General features: G+C 45.4%; 1 protein-coding gene across 8 annotated transcripts in view; it reads left to right on the forward strand.

Annotated features, from left to right (window-relative positions):
- The window catches only part of LOC138755770 (rho GTPase-activating protein 28-like), a 213469-nt gene that overhangs the window by 107625 nt on the left and 87787 nt on the right, over window positions 1-18057 (forward strand). Inside the window, exon 1 of one of the 8 annotated variants that reach the window (XM_069922340.1) lies at window positions 1188-1338. The exons of the other annotated variants lie outside the window; for them this stretch is intronic. Within the exon in view, the coding sequence (XP_069778441.1) occupies window positions 1262-1338 (77 nt within the window). The 5' untranslated portion in view covers window positions 1188-1261. Of the gene's footprint in view, window positions 1-1187; window positions 1339-18057 lie in introns of those variants that run through there. 8 annotated transcript variants of the gene reach the window in all.

Consider the following 18057-nt stretch of genomic DNA (forward strand, 5'->3'; position numbering starts at 1 on the left):
GGGAGAGGTTGGACAGACTGGGTCTTTATTCCTTGAAGGTAGGAGGCTGAGCGGTGATCTTGCAGAGGTTAACGGAATTAAGAGCAATATGGATAAAGTGAACGGTCGCGGTCCCTTTCCTAGGGTAGTTGATTCTAGAACTAGAGGGCATAAGATTAAGGTGAGAGGTGAGGGGCAACCTTTTCAGTTTGAGGGTGTCGGTATCTGGAAAGAGCTGCCAGAAGAATATTTCTTCACTTAGCTCTCATGCTTGGCTCTGTTCTGAGCAGCACATTTCAGTTACAATGAAGAGCTTCTTCAGACAGTGGTCATTGACACATCCACACCTGCCTCCTGAAGAGTTTTTGATGTACAGGACAGCAAGGGTCTTTAAAGCCTCTGCACTGTCCATCTAGTGCTCCTCCTGCAGTGCCCAACCAGCTCACCTATTTGCATTCAGTAAAATTTCACAACCAACATGTTTCATCATTGTAAATTCAGTTAGGGTTTAGTTGTTTTTAGCTGATGGAAATGCTTGAAGCTCAGCTTGAAGCTTGGATTGAATTTTGGGTTGTGTGTAAGATTCTTGGCCAAGGAGTGCAAACATCTTAAACAGTGTTGAATAACAAGGTTAAATAGAGAATCAGATTTTTGGAACCTACAAAAGGTTAAACATGAGTTTGTTTTCTTTTTACTCTCTCCAACAACTTCCTCTCTTTGAAGGCTTATTGGCAACTGTGACTGAGATGAGAGTTTGCTGAACGCCCTGCTAGTTACGTCAAGTCACCTTTATTTATCGTTCATACCGTGCTCGCATGGTAAAGATGAGATAATGTTTCTCCAGGACCGCGGAGCATTTTTACACAAATACAAGTTAGAATAGAAGTTCAACACATTTAAAATATTAAGACTTGTACATTAACATTCCATGGTATCCAATCCCCATGTGTTCTGGGAGTTCAGGAGTCTAATGGCTTGGGGGAAAAAGCTGTTGTCTAATCTGGACCTAAGGGCCCGAATGTTACGGTACCTCCTACCAGATGGCAGAAGGGAGAACAGTTTACTTGAGTGGTGTGTGTCCTTCACAATGTTTATTGCCTTTTGCCTGCATTGAATGTTATAACTGTCCTTCATGGTAGCAAGTGAGCCCCCAATTATCTTTTCCGCTGATTTCACTATCCACTGCAGGGTCTTGCGGTCCGAGGGAGTACAGCTTCCAAATTGGATGGTGATGCCATTGCACAGGATGTTCTCGATACATCCTCTGTAGAATGTAGTGAAGATGGAGGGTGGAGATGAACTTTCCTCAGCCTTCACAGGAAATAAAGGCACTGCTGGGCTTTCTTGGCTTTGGACCAGGTGAGATTCTCCACCAAGTGCTCACCAAAGAACTTGATACTCTTGATGACCTCAACAGTGGAGCCATCAATGGTCAATGGGGCGTGGTCTCCCTGGGTCCTCTTGACGTCAACAACCATCTCTTTTGTTTATAGGTTGTTGGCTGTGTGTTAGCGACTGGACTATTGGACTTGACTGATGATCTGGCAACGTCTCTTCCTATGATGTTAATTACCTCTGCACTGCACCTAAATTTGAGAGAGGAAGAGAAGATGTCCTTCCTCTTAGTGTTACAAGATCAAGCCAGAAACCACAAAGAAGGCAGATCACACAGGGGTAAAGATGAGCAATTACTTTATTAACAAAAAATTCACCTTCAAACTTTAATTCAGAATCCCCCCTTTTATAACAATGCCCACTGGTTACTGTGCAAATCTCTATAAGAGTGTAAAACTAATAAATTCCACAGCCTAAATATAACATATGTAATCAAAGTCTAAGCTACACTTCCAACCAGCCCACAGAAAAACTTAGACACAAAACACACAAGACTCACAAAACTTCCATCTCAACCCCGAAGCAAAGATCATAAACAAAATTCAGTTTGTTTGGTAAACTGAAGCCAAAAGATCTTTGAGAGAGAGAGAGAGAGAGAGAGAGAGAGAGAGAGCACACAAAATTCGAAGTTGCCTTGTGTTAATTGCAGAGAGAGGAACCACTGGCTTGGTCAATTGCAGAGAGAGGAACCACTGGCTTGGTCTGGATCCTTCTGGCTGCCTTTGGAATGTTCATCCCAACATTCTAAACTGTCCTGCAGACCATGACTCATGCTCTGGGCCTCCTTCCACTCCACAGCACCACCCAGTGGTGGTTTATCATCCAAGCCCAGAAATTTTTAGATAATTTTCTGCACATGCTCAGTCTGTCTCCCACTCTCTCAGCAGTTCACCTTCACCTTGGCTCTCTAAGGCAAACTGACACATTTTTAAAAAACATAAAACCACATAACACATAGGCCAATGCACAACACAGAACTCTGTAACATTAGTAATTAACATTGACCTTGCTGAATGATCCACTATATCACCATATTGAATGTGCCTTGTCTAGTGGACACAAGACATCCATTTTGCTAGAAGACAAATGACATCTTTAAGAGGAGTAAATAAGTTATCCCCAGTGTCTGAAGCACAATATTATCACCAAGTCTGAATGTGTATGAATTGGTTCCCTTCGTTCCTAAATTCCAGTGGTTACAGCGTTTTATTACAAAGTGTGTTTGGAAAGACAAAGGTTTTGCTCTCTTTCTAAAGTCAGAAAGGAGCAAGATTAGAATTTTTGGGTAGTTTGCTAATGCCCATGCTTTCAGCACATTGTCCCAACAAGCAGTGTAATCTTGTAACTCTTCAAGATCAAAGATTGCATGTAGAACTTAGAACATTACACCGCAGTCCAGGCCATGATATGTAAATCCACTAAAAAAAAACTAAACCTTCCCTACATCCTAACTCTTTTTTTTAATCCAAATGCCTAAGAGTCTTTTAAATGTCCCTATTTTACCAATGTCCACTACAACCCCAACAATGCTTTCCAGGCACCCGCTACTCTCTGTATTTTATAATAAACTTAACCCCTGACCTAAACTTTCCTCCCCTCCCCTTGTACAGGATGTCCTCTGGTGTTTGCTACTCTCACCCTAGGAAAAAAGTTGCAGGCTTTCCACCCTATCTATGCCTTTCATAATCTTCCTGAGCTCTGTTAAGTCACCTCTCATCCTTTTTCTTTGCAGAGAAAAACCCCAGCTCTGCTAATCTTGCCCTCATAAGACACATGCTCCAGTCCAGGCTTCCTCCATCCTGGTAAATCTCTGCACCCTCTCCATAGCTTCCACGTCCTTCTTGTAATGTAGTATTTTGCTTTAGGGGTTGCATTGAATGGTTTGAAAGGCATCCCTATTTAAAATATAAACAGGTCTTTTATTTAGCTCAAATGCAGTGAGGTTGTGAAGTTTCTGCATAAGTCATGGGTGAAGCCAAGCTATTAATGGGACATTGTATAACACATGAAACATTGACAGAAGAAAATTATTGTCTTGGTTCTATTAATAGGAACAAATGGTAAAACTAAAGAAGAACTGTAGAAATTCCTTGTTCACCATCCAGATAAATGACAGTAACACCTGCAACAAAGTAGTACAGCTAAAGTTAGCAGAATCCCAAAGGGAGCTTGAAATAACTGAGGAATTGCTTTTAAAACTCCTACAGCCACAGTGTAGAGTTTCAAGGATATTCAAAGCATAGTCTGGAATGATGCAGACCTTGGATAAGATATCCTTTTGTAATTTAGCGGAAAGGGGACCTTTAAACTAAAAGCAGATTAAAATGGATTAACTGAAGTAAAAAGTAGGAGAAACTTGCATGTCTGTAAGGAACTGAGATATTTTGGGTGTGGGCCTTTCACTAAAGATTTTCACCCAAAACATAAGCCATTCTTTTTCTCCTCTCTTGTTTCGCAATGCCCTAGTGTGTCAGGATTTGCATTCTGTGTCATTTTTGAAAGGGCAATTGCCCATGGAAACTCCTACAGGAAAGAGAACGCTGAGAGCTCTCACTAAAACTTTCACCTCAAGCTGGTAAATAAATGATGGCAGGAGCCTAAAAATTTCAAGCAGGATTCTTTTTTTTAATCCATCCCCAAACTTGTTTTTATTTCACTGCTGTGACGATCTTGAATGTCATGTGGTTTACTTTTTGTGAGGACTGTGACTGCAATCCTTTTGAACCGTAAAGGGAAGCCATTAAGATAATTCAAAAGATATGAGAAATTAAGCTTGCTTTTGACTTCAGCGCATTAGTATAATTGAACTGGAGTGAATGAGACGAGCAGCTGCTTTGTCGTGAACTGTTATCCTGATGAAATGCAGTCGATCTCAATTAATTTGTCTACACTATTGCCAGGGAGGACAAAGGCCTAGCAGAGCCATTTTTGAAGGGCCAAAGTTTCTGATGAAGTGCTCTTATGTTAAGGAAACAGTTTAGAGGTGCCCATGGGAGTTGAGGTTGAATCTATTTGATTAAAGCTGACGTCCAAAAGGGCATGGAGTGTGCACTATAAAAGACGTGCACAAATTCTCCCTTGAATAGACAACACAGAGCTTTAATTTGTTGGAACACCTCTGCTGAGTGAATGAGAGGTATGTGTTTCTGCTATTACCACTGCTTATTGCATATGTGACTGGTAGAGATTATTCTGGGAATAATTCTTCATTGGAAATGGTGATTGATTATAGAGTTGATAATTGCATTAAAATATAACAATTTCTACAACTATGTTTGCAATAAGTGTCTTGGCATTTTTTTGTACAACTGTAGTTGTGTTGAGAGTTTTATAGTTAATTTTGAGAGTTCAAATATTCTCGGAAACCATTCAGTGAGTTTGCAAGCCGTTGTGCACAGCATTCATTAATATCTTGTGCAGAGGATTATTTGGGAGCTGCTATTGTCCCCGTTGAGATATTTGAAATTATCTTGGAATAAAGGAGATGTGTAATACAAGTTTTCTTCCACCTCCCCCTGTCACATTTGTGGCCCGAAATGTGAAGTTAATAAAACGTTAAACACAAGTTTTATCAGGTAAAATTCTCAGGGTCTTTATTCTCTGGTTTCCTTTGTTCTCTTGCTTGTGTTCTTATCTCTCTCTCATACCACGTGACTTCTGGTACATCTCATACATATTCATTATCATGACATCCCTCCTTTAATCAGAAATAAACTTTACCTTCACTTATCAATATCCCTCGGAAACTTACAAACATCGTAACTAATGGTAATACTATAACTCAACTACATAAAATTTACTTCCTACAGCATTCATACATGCACTTTATGATATAAGATTAAAATACTGTCCCAAAGTTCTTATTAAAACTATGGCACAAAGTCTTCATATCGTTTGGGCACTTTCCGGTTTCGTTTCGGCCTGCCTGCGATATTGTCGTCGCTTCTCGGTTGTTCACTCTCAGCGTCGGACATACTGCTCGCCACGGCTTTGGGTGTTTCTGGCGCTCTAGTCACTTCATCAGGAGTGCTGGTAACTGCCTCTGGAACATCATCAGGACTCTCAGTTTCAGCATCTCGTATTGGCCTTTCAACCTCTTTGCTCGATGTTTCTCTGGACTGGTACCTTTTTACACCTGATACATTTCTCTTATACAGGACTCCAGTCGGAGACTTGACTGTCACCATACTGCCACTTCTGGATACGACAGTATAGGGTTGATGGTAATAAGGTGTGTCTAGCTTACCACCAGTTTCATGCCTCACTAGAACATTATCTCCTGGCATGATGTCTGAGTACTTGGCTCCACGTTTCGAATCTGTGTACAGCTTTGCTGCACCTTTCTTTTCAGCATCGTGGTCCCTCATCTCCTGGTTGTCTCGGATTTCCTTTATTTCTGGCATTTTTGTGCGGATTTTTCTCCCAAAAAATGCTTCTGCAGGACTTTTTCCAGTGGATGCATGAGGCGTTGCTCGATAGACAGACACATAAGATAGCAATGCTTCTCGCCAATTTTGTCCTTCTGCGTGTGCAATCCTCAATCGTTTTTCAATGGACTGATTTTGTCTCTCTACTTCTCCATTGGCTTGCGGCCATTTCGGAGTAACTTTATGATGATGGATACCTGTGGTCCTCATGTATTCTGCAAATGTCTCTGAAATGAATTGTGGACCATTGTCAGAGTATAATGTAACAGGTAATCCATATCTTGCGAATATTTCTGCTAACGCTTGTATTGTTTTTTCAGTGGTTGTGGACTTCAACACCACGTACTCATAGTATCTGCTGTAGTAATCTATCACTACCATAATTGATTCACCCGTCGGTAAAGGTCCAAGAAAATCAACAGCTACGTCGATCCATGGTCCTGTCGGAAGTTGCGTACTCCGGATCGGTTCTGGCGGATTACTCCTACTTGTGATTTGACATCCGTGACAAGTTTTAACAAATTTCTCTGTGTCTTTATCACAACCTGGCCACCATACCTTGGTCCTGAGGTTTTGCTTGGTACCAACAATGCCTAGGTGTCCTTCATGCGCTAAGGATACGATCTTCGGTCTCAATCTTTGTGGTATCACCAATCTGCAACCTCTCAATACACACTGTCCGATGCAACAAAGTTCGTCTCTAATGGGAATGTAAGCCTTGTGAGTACACTTGTCCCATTGTCCACTCTGTATGCATTCTCTTACTTCCCTGAGTTCTGGATCACATTCGGATTCTCTCTCGACTTCCTTCGTAGTCACAGCTTTCGGTGTCGCCTGAATAGCTACGAAGCGTACAAAGCTCTCTGTTTCTGTTCCCAATTCTGACTTGGATTGTGGACCTCCATCCTTCACCAATCTGGACAGCGGATCAGCAATGTTTGCTTTCCCTGCAATGTGGATTACTTTATATTTGTAGGGTTGTAGTCTGAGTACCCATCTCTCTATTCTGGCACATGGTTTGGATCTAGGTGCATAGATCACCTCTAATGGCTTATGATCTGTGATGAGTTCAAATTCAATGCCGTATAAATATGCATGGAACCTCTCACAGGCCCATGCAAGTCCGAGTGCTTCTTTCTCTGTCTGAGAGTATCTTTTTTCCACATCTGATAACGATCTGCTGGCATAGGCAATGATTCTTGGTCCTCCATCATGCATCTGGACCAACACGGCTCCTAAACCAACCGGGCTGGCATCCGCTATGACTTTGGTTGATGCCGCCGGATCGTAATATCCAAGAGTTTTTGCATCTGTCAGGCTTTGCTTCAGCGCTGTGAACGCTTTCTTCTGCTCAGATCCAAAATGAAATGGTACACCTTTCCTGGTTAGTTCCCTTAGTGGTTCTGCCACTGTAGCAAAATTAGGAATGAACTTTGCACAAAAATTGACCAATCCCAGGAAACTCCTCACCTCTGTTGCGTTCTGAGGTGCACGTGCCTCTGCAATAGCTTTCACCTTGGCCTCTGCAAGGTTTAGTCATGTGTAAGTCTGTGTCCCATGAAGTCCATTTCTGACACACCGAACTGGCACTTGTTTCCATTCACGGTAAGGCCTGCCTCCTGTAGTCTAGATAGTACACGCCTCAACCGTTTGTCATGCTCTTCCTTCGTTGGTGCATGGACTATGATGTTGTCAGAAATATTGGCAACTCCAGGAATGCCTTGAATCACTCGATGGATTTCATACTGGTAGATCTCCGAAGCTGCATTAATTCCAAATGATAGTCTCTTGTAACGATACAATCCACAGTGAGTCACAAATGTAGTTACATCTTGGGAACCTGGATCCAGCTCTAATTGATAATAGCCCCATTTCAGATCAATTTTTGAGAATATCTTGCTGGTAGTTAGTTCTTGAAGTATTTCCTCCGCTGTTGGTATAGGGTGTCATTCTCTAATTATAGCTTCATTGGCCATTCTCATGTCAACACATAGTCTTATGTCACCCTTTGGTTTGGGCACAATCACTACGGGACTGACCCATTGTGTCAAATGTTCCACCGGTTCTATAATGTCTTGTTCGATCAATTCTTTAATTTTGGCTTCGACTTTCCCACGAAGTCCAAACGGAGTTTGGTGCATTGGTTGTGCCTTGTGTTTGACCGTTTCATCTACCTCTAGCTTCAATTGTCGACCTTTCAGCTTTCCTACTCCTTGGAAGACTACGGGGAATTCTTGCTTCATATCCTCGTATGACTGAATTGAATTGACACAAGCTCCAATATGAAGTATTGCCAGGTCTTGCGCTGTGCTTCTACTCAGCAATGGTTCTCCCCTCTCTTCTATGACCATAAACTCTGCTTCGGTGTACTTATCTCCAGCTTCAACAATTGCAGTAAAACATCCAATGGTCTGCAATGGCTTGGTTGCTGTGTATGGATACAGTTTCTTGGAACACTTCTTTGAGGTACAGATGATCTTTTTCCTTTTCAACTTCACCCATAAATGTCGATCAATCACATTACTGTCACTGCCTGAGTCTACAATGACCTGAACTGTCACTCCACCAATGATCACTGGGACTTTCTCATGATGTACTTCATTCAACGTAAATTGGTAACAACTCTGTCCCTCCTGGGTATCATCATCGTCACCGTCTATCTGGCGAATGGTATCTTTCTTTCCAGGATACTTTCCTTTCCCCCAGGCTTTGCCTTTGGAAGTTGTACTCTTCCTCTTCTGGTCTGCATTGGACTTGCTTTTGCACTTCTTTGCAAAGTGGTCCTTACCTCTACACTTTCTGCAAACTTTGCCTTTGGCCGGGCAATATGGGTCTTTTCCAAAGTGACCTCGGTATCCACATCGATAACACTCCACGTCATGTGTCGACGTATATCTTGGCTGATTATGGCGATGTGAGAGCCTCTTAATTTGCTGGCTTGAGTTGTCTTTCAGGGTCATGGTATGAAATTGCCCTTCAACAGCCTCTAATGCAGCAGCAATGGTTAAAGCATCGGTGAGTTCCAACTCACTCCCTCTTTCCAGTAGACGTCTTCTGAGTTTATCTGATCTGCAGTGCTGTACGACTTGATCCAATAATTGGTTGTCCAAATCAGCTGGCATGTAATTGCATCCAACAGCTAGCTGGCGTAGTCTCGTCACGTACTGAGCAATTGTCTGGCCATCTTCTTGTCTCGTTCTCCGAAACAAATGGCGTTGAAATGTAGCATTCGGTGTCACTACATAATGTGCATTTAATGCATCTACCGCTTTCCGGTACTCATCCTTTCTTCCAGTATTCAAAAGTGTCTTAAATGTTTCCCGAACTGAGGGTCCTGCAGTGAAAAGAAGTAACGCCCTTCTCTGCGCTTTTTGTTCAACTGTACCGGTATCTAGAAATAGGCCACGACTGTCGGTGGGTCAAAATGAGCAATTCCACTATGCATTAGAAAGTCACCGTTTGCACCAGCCATGAGGAAATATTCCAGCCCCAAAAGTACTGAGTCACAGAGAAAATTCTTATCACCTTGAAGTTGTCTGTAAACCTCTGTAATCTTGTTTAGTCTTTAATTTTCTTCAAGCTTCTTTCATCCTCGTCGCCAATGTCACATTTGTGGCCCGAAATGTGAAGTTAATAAAACATTAAACACAAGTTTTATCAGGTAAAATTCTCAGGGTCTTTATTCTCCGGTTTCCTTTGTTCTCTTGCTTGTGTTCTTATCTCTCTCTCATACCACGTGACTTCCGGTACATCTCATACATATTCATTATCATGACACCCCCCACCCCTCCCCTTCCACAGAATGTAGTAGGTTCCTGAAACATGCTGCTGAGAAGGTGATAGAAGCAGATAGGACAGAATGTTTGAGAGGCATTTAAAGTGACGAGAAGAGGCAGGGAGCAGAGGGATAGGCAGAGGGAAGAGTTAGATCAGAATCATGGTTGTGGCACCATTAGGGTAGGCATACTGTTGCTGCACTGTTCGACGTTCTTCTATGTTTCTCATCAGGTTAATTAATAAACAAGCAATGTATTTTTTTTTAAAAGCTACTGGGTTCTGGGAAATTATTCCCTTTTTCCTGGGATGCCATTCCTGGGAGCTCTGATCCGGAATGGAGGTGCCATTCCATTTCTGACATTTTTTTTGCCTAGATCCCTTGTCATTTTCCCGGAGCGCCTGCAGTGTAAACTGCACTACAGGCATTCCGGGACCAACTGGGCGTCGATATCAACGCAGTCCTACCTCTTTAGATAACATCATTAGGTAAACGCTTAGGTCAATCTGTTTAGTTGCATTTTGTATCAGGTGATTGGCAAGTGGACATGCGTTTCATTTGCTGGGACTGTGTCACAAATGCCACCGCTCATCACCTGGTCAAGGGGGAATGTTAAAAAATGGTTGATAGTTTAATGGGCATCTAATTGGAGCATCAGCAGGCAAGGGTCAAGACCAAGGACATGGGCTAGATTATTATCCCTCAGAAGAGCTAGAATAGAGAACACTGAGGAGAAGGAGGGGGTGAGCGTGGTGGCACTGTGCGTCCCACGTATGTTATACATCACAGTCGATGTCAACGCAGTGGCGTTGCATGTTTCATCTCTTTACGTACTGCAATGCTGGTATGCTATATAAAATGGTAGACTGAAACTGAGTTTTGGTCATTCCACTGTTAAGAACCAATGCCAGGATATTGGAGACTCTTCATAATGGTAAAATCCCACGAAGGCTGTGTAAAAATCATAAAGGAAAAAGCATGTAGGAGAGATGAGTGACTGATGGGGAGACCATACGCTTGTGCTCAGTGATTCTTTCCTTACTCAGGAGATGGTCTCTTTGAAGAGAATTTTTGCAGCATGCATTTCTTCCCCTGGCAGCTGTCTGTAAGAGCAATCCAGTCAGTTTAGTCCCCTGTGGCCTTGAAACTTTCTTCACCCTTAACAATTCAAGACAATAAACCATTTGAATTTCATTATGCATTGCTTTGATTTGGGGAAACTCCATTTTGGCATTAATATTTGGAAGATCTGGATGATTCCACAGGTTAGGTATTTAATATTATACAGAAACTCAGTGGTCACAGAGTCAATGAAAACCAACGGGTTAAGGGTGATTAAAGGATCCTGGTTATTCAGGAAGAGCATTGATACAGTGTATCAAATTAAGGAGAAATCCACAATGAGTTGGTGTAATCTTCATGCATAATACAGCCTTTTTCTCTTCTATACTTCAGAACATTTTGGCTCACAAGAAAATCTAATGACATTGATAAGCCTACATACAATCCTAGGGTGCAGACGTCTATTTACTTCACTTCAGATCCCAATCTTAAATTTTCACTGTTCACTATTGTGTTAAGAGCAGGGAGGTAAACAAAAAAAAAACAGTGCTTCTCAACCATTTTCCACTCATATTCCACTTAAAGTATTCCCTATACCATAGGTGCTCTGTGATTAGTTAAGGGGTTGCTTAAGGTGTGTGTGTGGAAAGAAAAAGTTTGAAAACCACTGTTTTAATTATGCCTCATTGACTCGTTATGTCCAAAGGCAATAGACCACTGACAATTATTCTCAAGCAAAATATTTCAGTAACAATTGGGTCTAGAGCAGTGATTCTCAACCTTCCCTTCCCACTCACGTACCACCTTAAGCAATTCTTTACTAATCACAGAGCAGTTGTGGCATAGGGATTACTTAAAGTGATATGTGAGTGGAAAGAAAAAGGTTGAGAACCACTGCATTAGATCCAACTGGCATAGTATCCTTGTCATAATGGGAGAAAAGATCAGGTCATTAATGAAAGATAAAGTTGTAGCGGCAGCTTCACTGCTACTGAACGAACACACAACCAGACAGGTTGAGCTCAATGAGCAGAAAAACTGGTTTATTGCTGGCTGCCTGCCAGCCTGGACCTGGCTAAGAATCGCGCTGGGGAATGCCGACGTCACTCGGGCCTCACGTGGTCCCCCGGCGTGGGCTTCTGAGCCCAGTGCTGAGAAGAAGGGGAAACCCCTAATGGTGCCATTTTGGCCAGCTGCCCTGCCGCGTGGATTACAAACGGGGCCGGTTCGCCTGTCTAGTGGCATGCTGCCACACAAACCACCCCCCCAGAATCGGTACCAATGTCCTTTTTAGCTGGGTGGCCTTGCTTCTTGGGCTGGGCCACAATCGCTGGTTCGGTGGGGTCGATGTGAGCTGGCTTCAGCCTGTCTACAGTAAACAGCTCCCGCCTGCCGCCAATATCCAGCGTGAACGTAGTCCCTGAATGCTGGACAAACCTGTATGGCCCCTCATAAGCTCTCTGCAGAGGTTCCGCGGGCGGGCCCTGCCGAATAAAAACGTACTCTGCGGAGTGCAGCTTGCTGGAGATGTAAGATGGCCATGTGCTGTGCCTGGGCGGTGGTGTGGGTGCGAAGGAGTCCAAGTGGGCCCGGAGGTGGGGAAGTAGCTCATGCGGCGATCACTGGGGGTAGTGAAGCGAGTTGATGAACTCACCGGGTAGTGCCAGTGGTGCGCAATAGACCAGCTCAGCTGATGAGGCCTGCAGATCCTCCTTGGGTGTGGAGCGGATGCCCAGGAGCACGCAAGGCAGTTTGTCCACCCAGTCAGGCCATAAGTGCCGACTTAAGTTGGCGGGACAGATGTTTGACCAGCCCATTGGTGATAGGCTGTGGTGCGGTGTAGCTCTATCCCCAACCTGTTGGCGAGCTGTGCCCAGAGCGTAGAGGTGAACTGGGTGCCCCGATCGCTGGTGAGGTGATTCGGAACGCTGAACTGGGCGACCCAACCGTGCAATAGTGCTTGGGAGCAGGAGTCCATGGAGCTGTCCGGCATCGGGATCGGCTCGGGCCAAAGAGTGGTGTGGTCTACCACCGTGAACTGGTAACAGTTGCCCTGGGAAACTGGTAAGGGCCTGACTATGTCCACGTGAATGTGGCTGAACCGTTCCCGGATGTGCTCGAACTCTTGCACAGGTCCCCTTGTGTGCCTGTGCACCTTGGACATCTGGCAATGGGTCCATGTTCTGGCCCGGCCCTCGATCTGCTTCCGCAGCCCATGCCAGACGAACTGCTCTGCCACCTTATGGACTGTGGACCTGATGGATGGGTGTGAAAGGTCGTGGATGTGATGGAAGACTTGCCTGCGCCACTGCTGGGGAACCACTGGCTGTGGGATGCCCATGGAGACATCACACAGGATGGTGCCTTCGCTGCTAGGAGTCGGGAGGTCTCAGAACTGCAGGCCCATGATGGCAGTCCTGAAGGCTCACATCTGCTCGTCGGACTTCAGGTCCCAGGCAAGCTGGTCGAAGTCGAGGTCGGGTGTCAGCAAGCAGATGGCCAGTCGTGAGAGTGCATTGGCGACCACGTTATCCTTCCCCACATTGTGCCGAATGTCGGTGGTAAACTCCGACACGAAGGAGAGGTGACGCTGCTGGTGGGCCGACCCGGGATCATTTGCCATCACAAGTGCCTGAGTGAGGGATTTATGGTCAGTGAAGATGGTAAAAGTCCTCCCCTCCAAGAAATAGTGGAAGTGCCACACTGCCAGGTACATGCCCAATAACTCACAATCGAAGGTGCTATACTTGTGCTCTGGTGGGTGGAGAAGCCGGCTGAAGAATGCCAGTGGCTTCCATTGTTCATTCACCTGCTGCTCCAAGACGACGCCGATGGCTGTGGCAGAGGCATCGACGGAGACCACCATATGCAGGTGGGTGTGCAGGTGGGTGAGCATGGTAGCCTTTGCGAGGGCATCCTTGGTGGCCTCGAATGCACTGCAGGCCTCTGGGGTCCAGGTGAGCATTTTGTGCTTGGCTGTGATGACGCCGATGGCTGCATAATGCGCACGGCTCCTGGAATGAATTGGTTATAGAAGTTGACCATACCCATGAACTCCTGCAGCCCCTTAAGGTTGTCCGGGTGTGGGAACTCCTTGATAGCGGCGACCTTCATTGCGGCGTGCGTGGCTCCTTCGGCCGTGATGGTATGGCCCAGGAACTGCATGGACTTTCCTGAACTGGCACTTGGCTGGGTTGATGGTGAGGCCGGTCGGCCAGCCGGGAGAAGAGGGCATGCAGGTGGGCCTTGTGTTACGCCCGATCCCTGCTGGCAATGAAGATGTCATCCAAGTAAATGAAGATGAAATCCAGGTCCCTGCCCATTGAGTCCATGAGGCGCTGGAAGGTCTGAGCAGCGTACTTTAGCCCGAACGCCATGCGAAGGAATTCGAACAAGCCAAAGGGGGTGATGATGGCCATTTTGGGTATGTCCTCAGGGTGCACCGGGATTTGGTGATACCCACGCACCAGGTCAACCTTGGAGAAAACCCTTGCATCATGCAGGTTGGCCATAAAGTCCTGAATGTGAGAGGGATGGGGTAACAGTCAGGAACTGTCGCCCCGTTGAGCCGTCGATAGTCTCCGCAGGGGTACCAGCTGCCGGAGGCTTTCAGGACCAGGTGGAGCGGTGAGGCCCACGGGCTGTCGGAGCGCCGAATGATCCCCAGCTCCAGCAGATGCAAAAACTCTTCTTTCGCCTCCTGGAGCTTGTCAGGTGGGAGCCGGCATGCCTTGGCGTGAACCGATGGACCCTGGGTGGGGATATGGTGGAAGACCCCGTGGCACGATGAGGCAGCAGAGAACTGTGGCCTGAGGAGGGCCGGGAACTCATCCAGGATTTGCTGGAACTCACTTCTGGGCATGCTGATCGTGGCCATCAGCGGCTGCTCTGTGCGGGAGGCATCGAGGCAAACAGCCTGGAAAGTCCAGGAGTCTACCAGGTACCTACCTCGAATGTCCACCAGGAGGCTGTGGGCGAGGAGGAAGTCGGCACCCAGGATGGTGGTTGGAAAGGATGAGATGGTGAACCTCCATGAGAACTTTCGCCGGCTGATCTGGAAGTGGACTGTCTTGTTCCCATATGTCCGGATCTCTGTTGCATTGGCCGCATGGAGGGGAGGTCCTCGAGGTCGGTTCCTGGACTAGATGGCCGTGGCCGGGATGATGCTGATTTGGGCCCCAGTGTTGACGAGGAAGCTCTGGCCTCTAACTGAGTCCCGCAGGTAGAGGAGGCTGTGTCCGTGGCCAGCTGCCACAGCCATTAACAGCGGCCAACCTGCTCGTTTCTCTGGAACGAGCAGGGCTGACGACACTTCCGAACCTTGGCTCCCCAGTGCTGGTGGTAGAAGCAGAGGCCTGGAGCGGATGCCATGCCCCTAGTTATGCTCTTGGTGGCCCCTGCAGGGCCGGATGTTCTACTGCAGCGCTAGGGGCAGGCTTGGCGTGGTCATGCCCATGCCTCGTGACCTGCTGGACTACCAAGCTCTCTGGGAATTGCTCAAGCCATAGGACTTGGGCCTTCTGAGCAACTTTCCTTGGGTCGGTAAACCTCTCTTGGGTCAGAAATGGCCAGATGTTGTCGGGCAGATGGTCGAGGAAAATTCGTTCAAAGATTGGGCAGTTGGTGTGATCACCCATGAGCGCATGCATCTCGTCCATCAGCTCCACCGGGGACCTGTCCCCCAAGGTGTCGAGGTGCGCTGATGCCTGGATAGTCTGAGGGATCTGGTGAGCACTCACTTGATGGTCCCATATTTCTCTTCGGCGGGCGGGTGCTGAACGAGGTGCAGTACACATTTGGTGGTGACCTGGTCCAGGGCAGCTACCACGTGGTAGAATTTGGTTGTGTCGGTCGAAATCTGGCATAGGTGAAACTGAGCCTCCGCGTGGGCTCCTGAACCCAGAAGTCAGGCAGCTTGACGACTAAAGCACTGATCTGATCCCAGGTTCGCTCATGTTGGGTTCAAAGATGTTTGAACCAGTCGGAGTCACCAATTGTTGCGGCAGCTATACTGCTACTGAAAGAACACACAACCAGACGGGTTGAGCTCAGTGAGCAAAAAAACTGGTTTATTACTGGCTGCCAGGCTGGACTTATACTCCCAGCCCAGACCTGGCTGAGAATCATGCTAGGGGGCCCCGACTTCACTCGGGCGTCACATGGTCCCCCAGCGCGGGCTTCTGAACCTGGTGCTGAGAAGAAGGGGAAACCCCGACGGCGCCATTGGCCGGCTTCCCCGCCAAGTGGATTACATTTAGATTGTAACATACATTAAATTCTTTGACTTTTGTCTACTGTAAGGCAGTCACAGAGTCACCACTTTGTCCAGTGGACCTCACAGAAACCTACAGCTCCTGGTGTTCCTGGATAGTCTCCCATCCAAGTATTGACCAGGCCTGAGCCTGCTTAGATTCCAAGATCAGACAACCTCATGCATATTCAGGCTATTAGGTAAAATGCATCTGAAATTTAAGAAAATTCTGACCACATTCCTGATATCTTCGAAAGTGCAAGCTGTTTTCTGAAAGCCCATTGGTTCTGTCGATGGACAGACACGCATTCCAATCTGTGAACAGCAAGATCCCATAAAGAGCAAGCATGGCAAATTACAGCTTTGTCAGTGATTGCTGGAAGGGTGCTTGCAGGGAATGTGATTGCTTACCTTTGAACAGACGTCAGTGTAATTTGGGGAGCTAAGAGTTAGGTGACAGTAATAGGAACATTTTACATTGTGCTAGGGTTTGCAGTTAAATACATTGCATATTTGTCAGGAACTAATGCAACAACACGGCAAAAAGATATTGCTCATTTCCTGTTAAGATCTCAGAAATAATCGCATGTGGGTTTTCCACTTGGTGGTTGGTCAGAGTTTGCAGATGTTCATGATTCCAGGCAGGAACATGCCTTGCTCAAATTATGCCTGCTAACTAATAATGTGGGGCACAGAAGTAACCTAGAATGGAGGATTTATTTTCATCCTGTGTGATGCCAACTTTTTATTTTATTTCTTTCCTCATGTTATGTTTTACTTTCTTTATTTATTTGTGGGAAATACCATTATCAAACTGATGGACAGGCTACATGTTGAAGAAAGTGCATGTAGATGAACAGATTAGGTTCCTGGCAATGCTGCTTGTCCAAAGATATGAGTGGTGATTTAATCCCAATATTCTGCTGGGATTCTTGGTTCTTTCTGAGGGGTTGTTGCCAAACTCCACACTCTACCAAATTCTGAGTAAGACTTTTGTCAGATCCTTGTCAAGACTGCCACTGATGTTAAGTTAGTCTTCAAAGGGGAAAGTCCCTCCATCGTTGGAGTCAAGTACTTTCTAGCAAGGATCATTGAAATAAGATTAAGAGGCTCTTTTGCTCATCTGTCTCCTGCTTTTCCTGAATCTCACACTAAAACTGAGTCATTGATCATAAAATCACACTGATCTCTTTTCCAGATCAATATTTAAGTTCTTTCAAGCAAGAATTCCTCCGTCAATAGCCTGATACAATGCTCAGTAACTGAAGAAGGGCGTGGAGAAAATAGGAACATTTCTGTACGATTCCACATTTTCTTGTACTTTATACCAACCTTTGTGCATGAGTGAAGTGTGGCCTCTGCTTTGATCTTATTCTACGATTTGATTTTAAATGCCCTGAAAGTGTAGTGGTTAGCTAAACGCTATTACAGCACTGGCAACCCGATTTTGAATCCGATACTGCCTATAAGGAGTTTGTACATTCTCCGTGGATTTTCTCTGAGTGCTCCAGTTTTCTCCCACATTCCAAAAGATATACAGGATTAGTATGTTAATTGGTTGTACAGGTATACTTGGGTGTCACAGGCTCATGGACCACAAGGGCCTGTTACCATGCTACATCTCTAAATTAAAAGCAAATTAAATAAAATAATTTTGATTGAACATTGTTCAATTGTTTTTTATTCATTTAAGTATTTGATTTTGAATTATACTCATGTTCCAGATAGAAGGTATGTTCAGTGGACAGGCCACAGTGCTGAATGTAGACCCTATCATTCCCTGCTCATTATAGCACAGAAAGATACAATTGGGTCTAATCCAGCTCAAAGGATTTCTGTGCAAAAAGATGGGCTAGATCCATATAACAATTACAATATGGAAACAGGCCATTACGGCCTGCTGCAACCATCTCTTCCAGAAGGTCATTCCACTCTCTAAGTGAAGAAGCTCCCTCTCATGCTACTTCTAAAGTTCCGCCCCCTAACCCTAGCCCCTCATTCCAATCTCACCTACCCTCAAGGGGAAGAGCCTATTCACATTTGCTCTATCTATCCCCTTCATAATTTTATATACCTCTATCAAATTCCCCCTCAACCTTCTACACTCCAATGAATAAAGACCCAGTCTACTCAATCTTTCTTTGTATTCTAGATTCTGCAATCCAGGC

The sequence above is a fragment of the Narcine bancroftii genome, chromosome 2 (genome assembly GCF_036971445.1).
Source record: "Narcine bancroftii isolate sNarBan1 chromosome 2, sNarBan1.hap1, whole genome shotgun sequence".
In the NCBI taxonomy this organism is placed as follows: Eukaryota; Metazoa; Chordata; class Chondrichthyes; order Torpediniformes; family Narcinidae; genus Narcine; species Narcine bancroftii.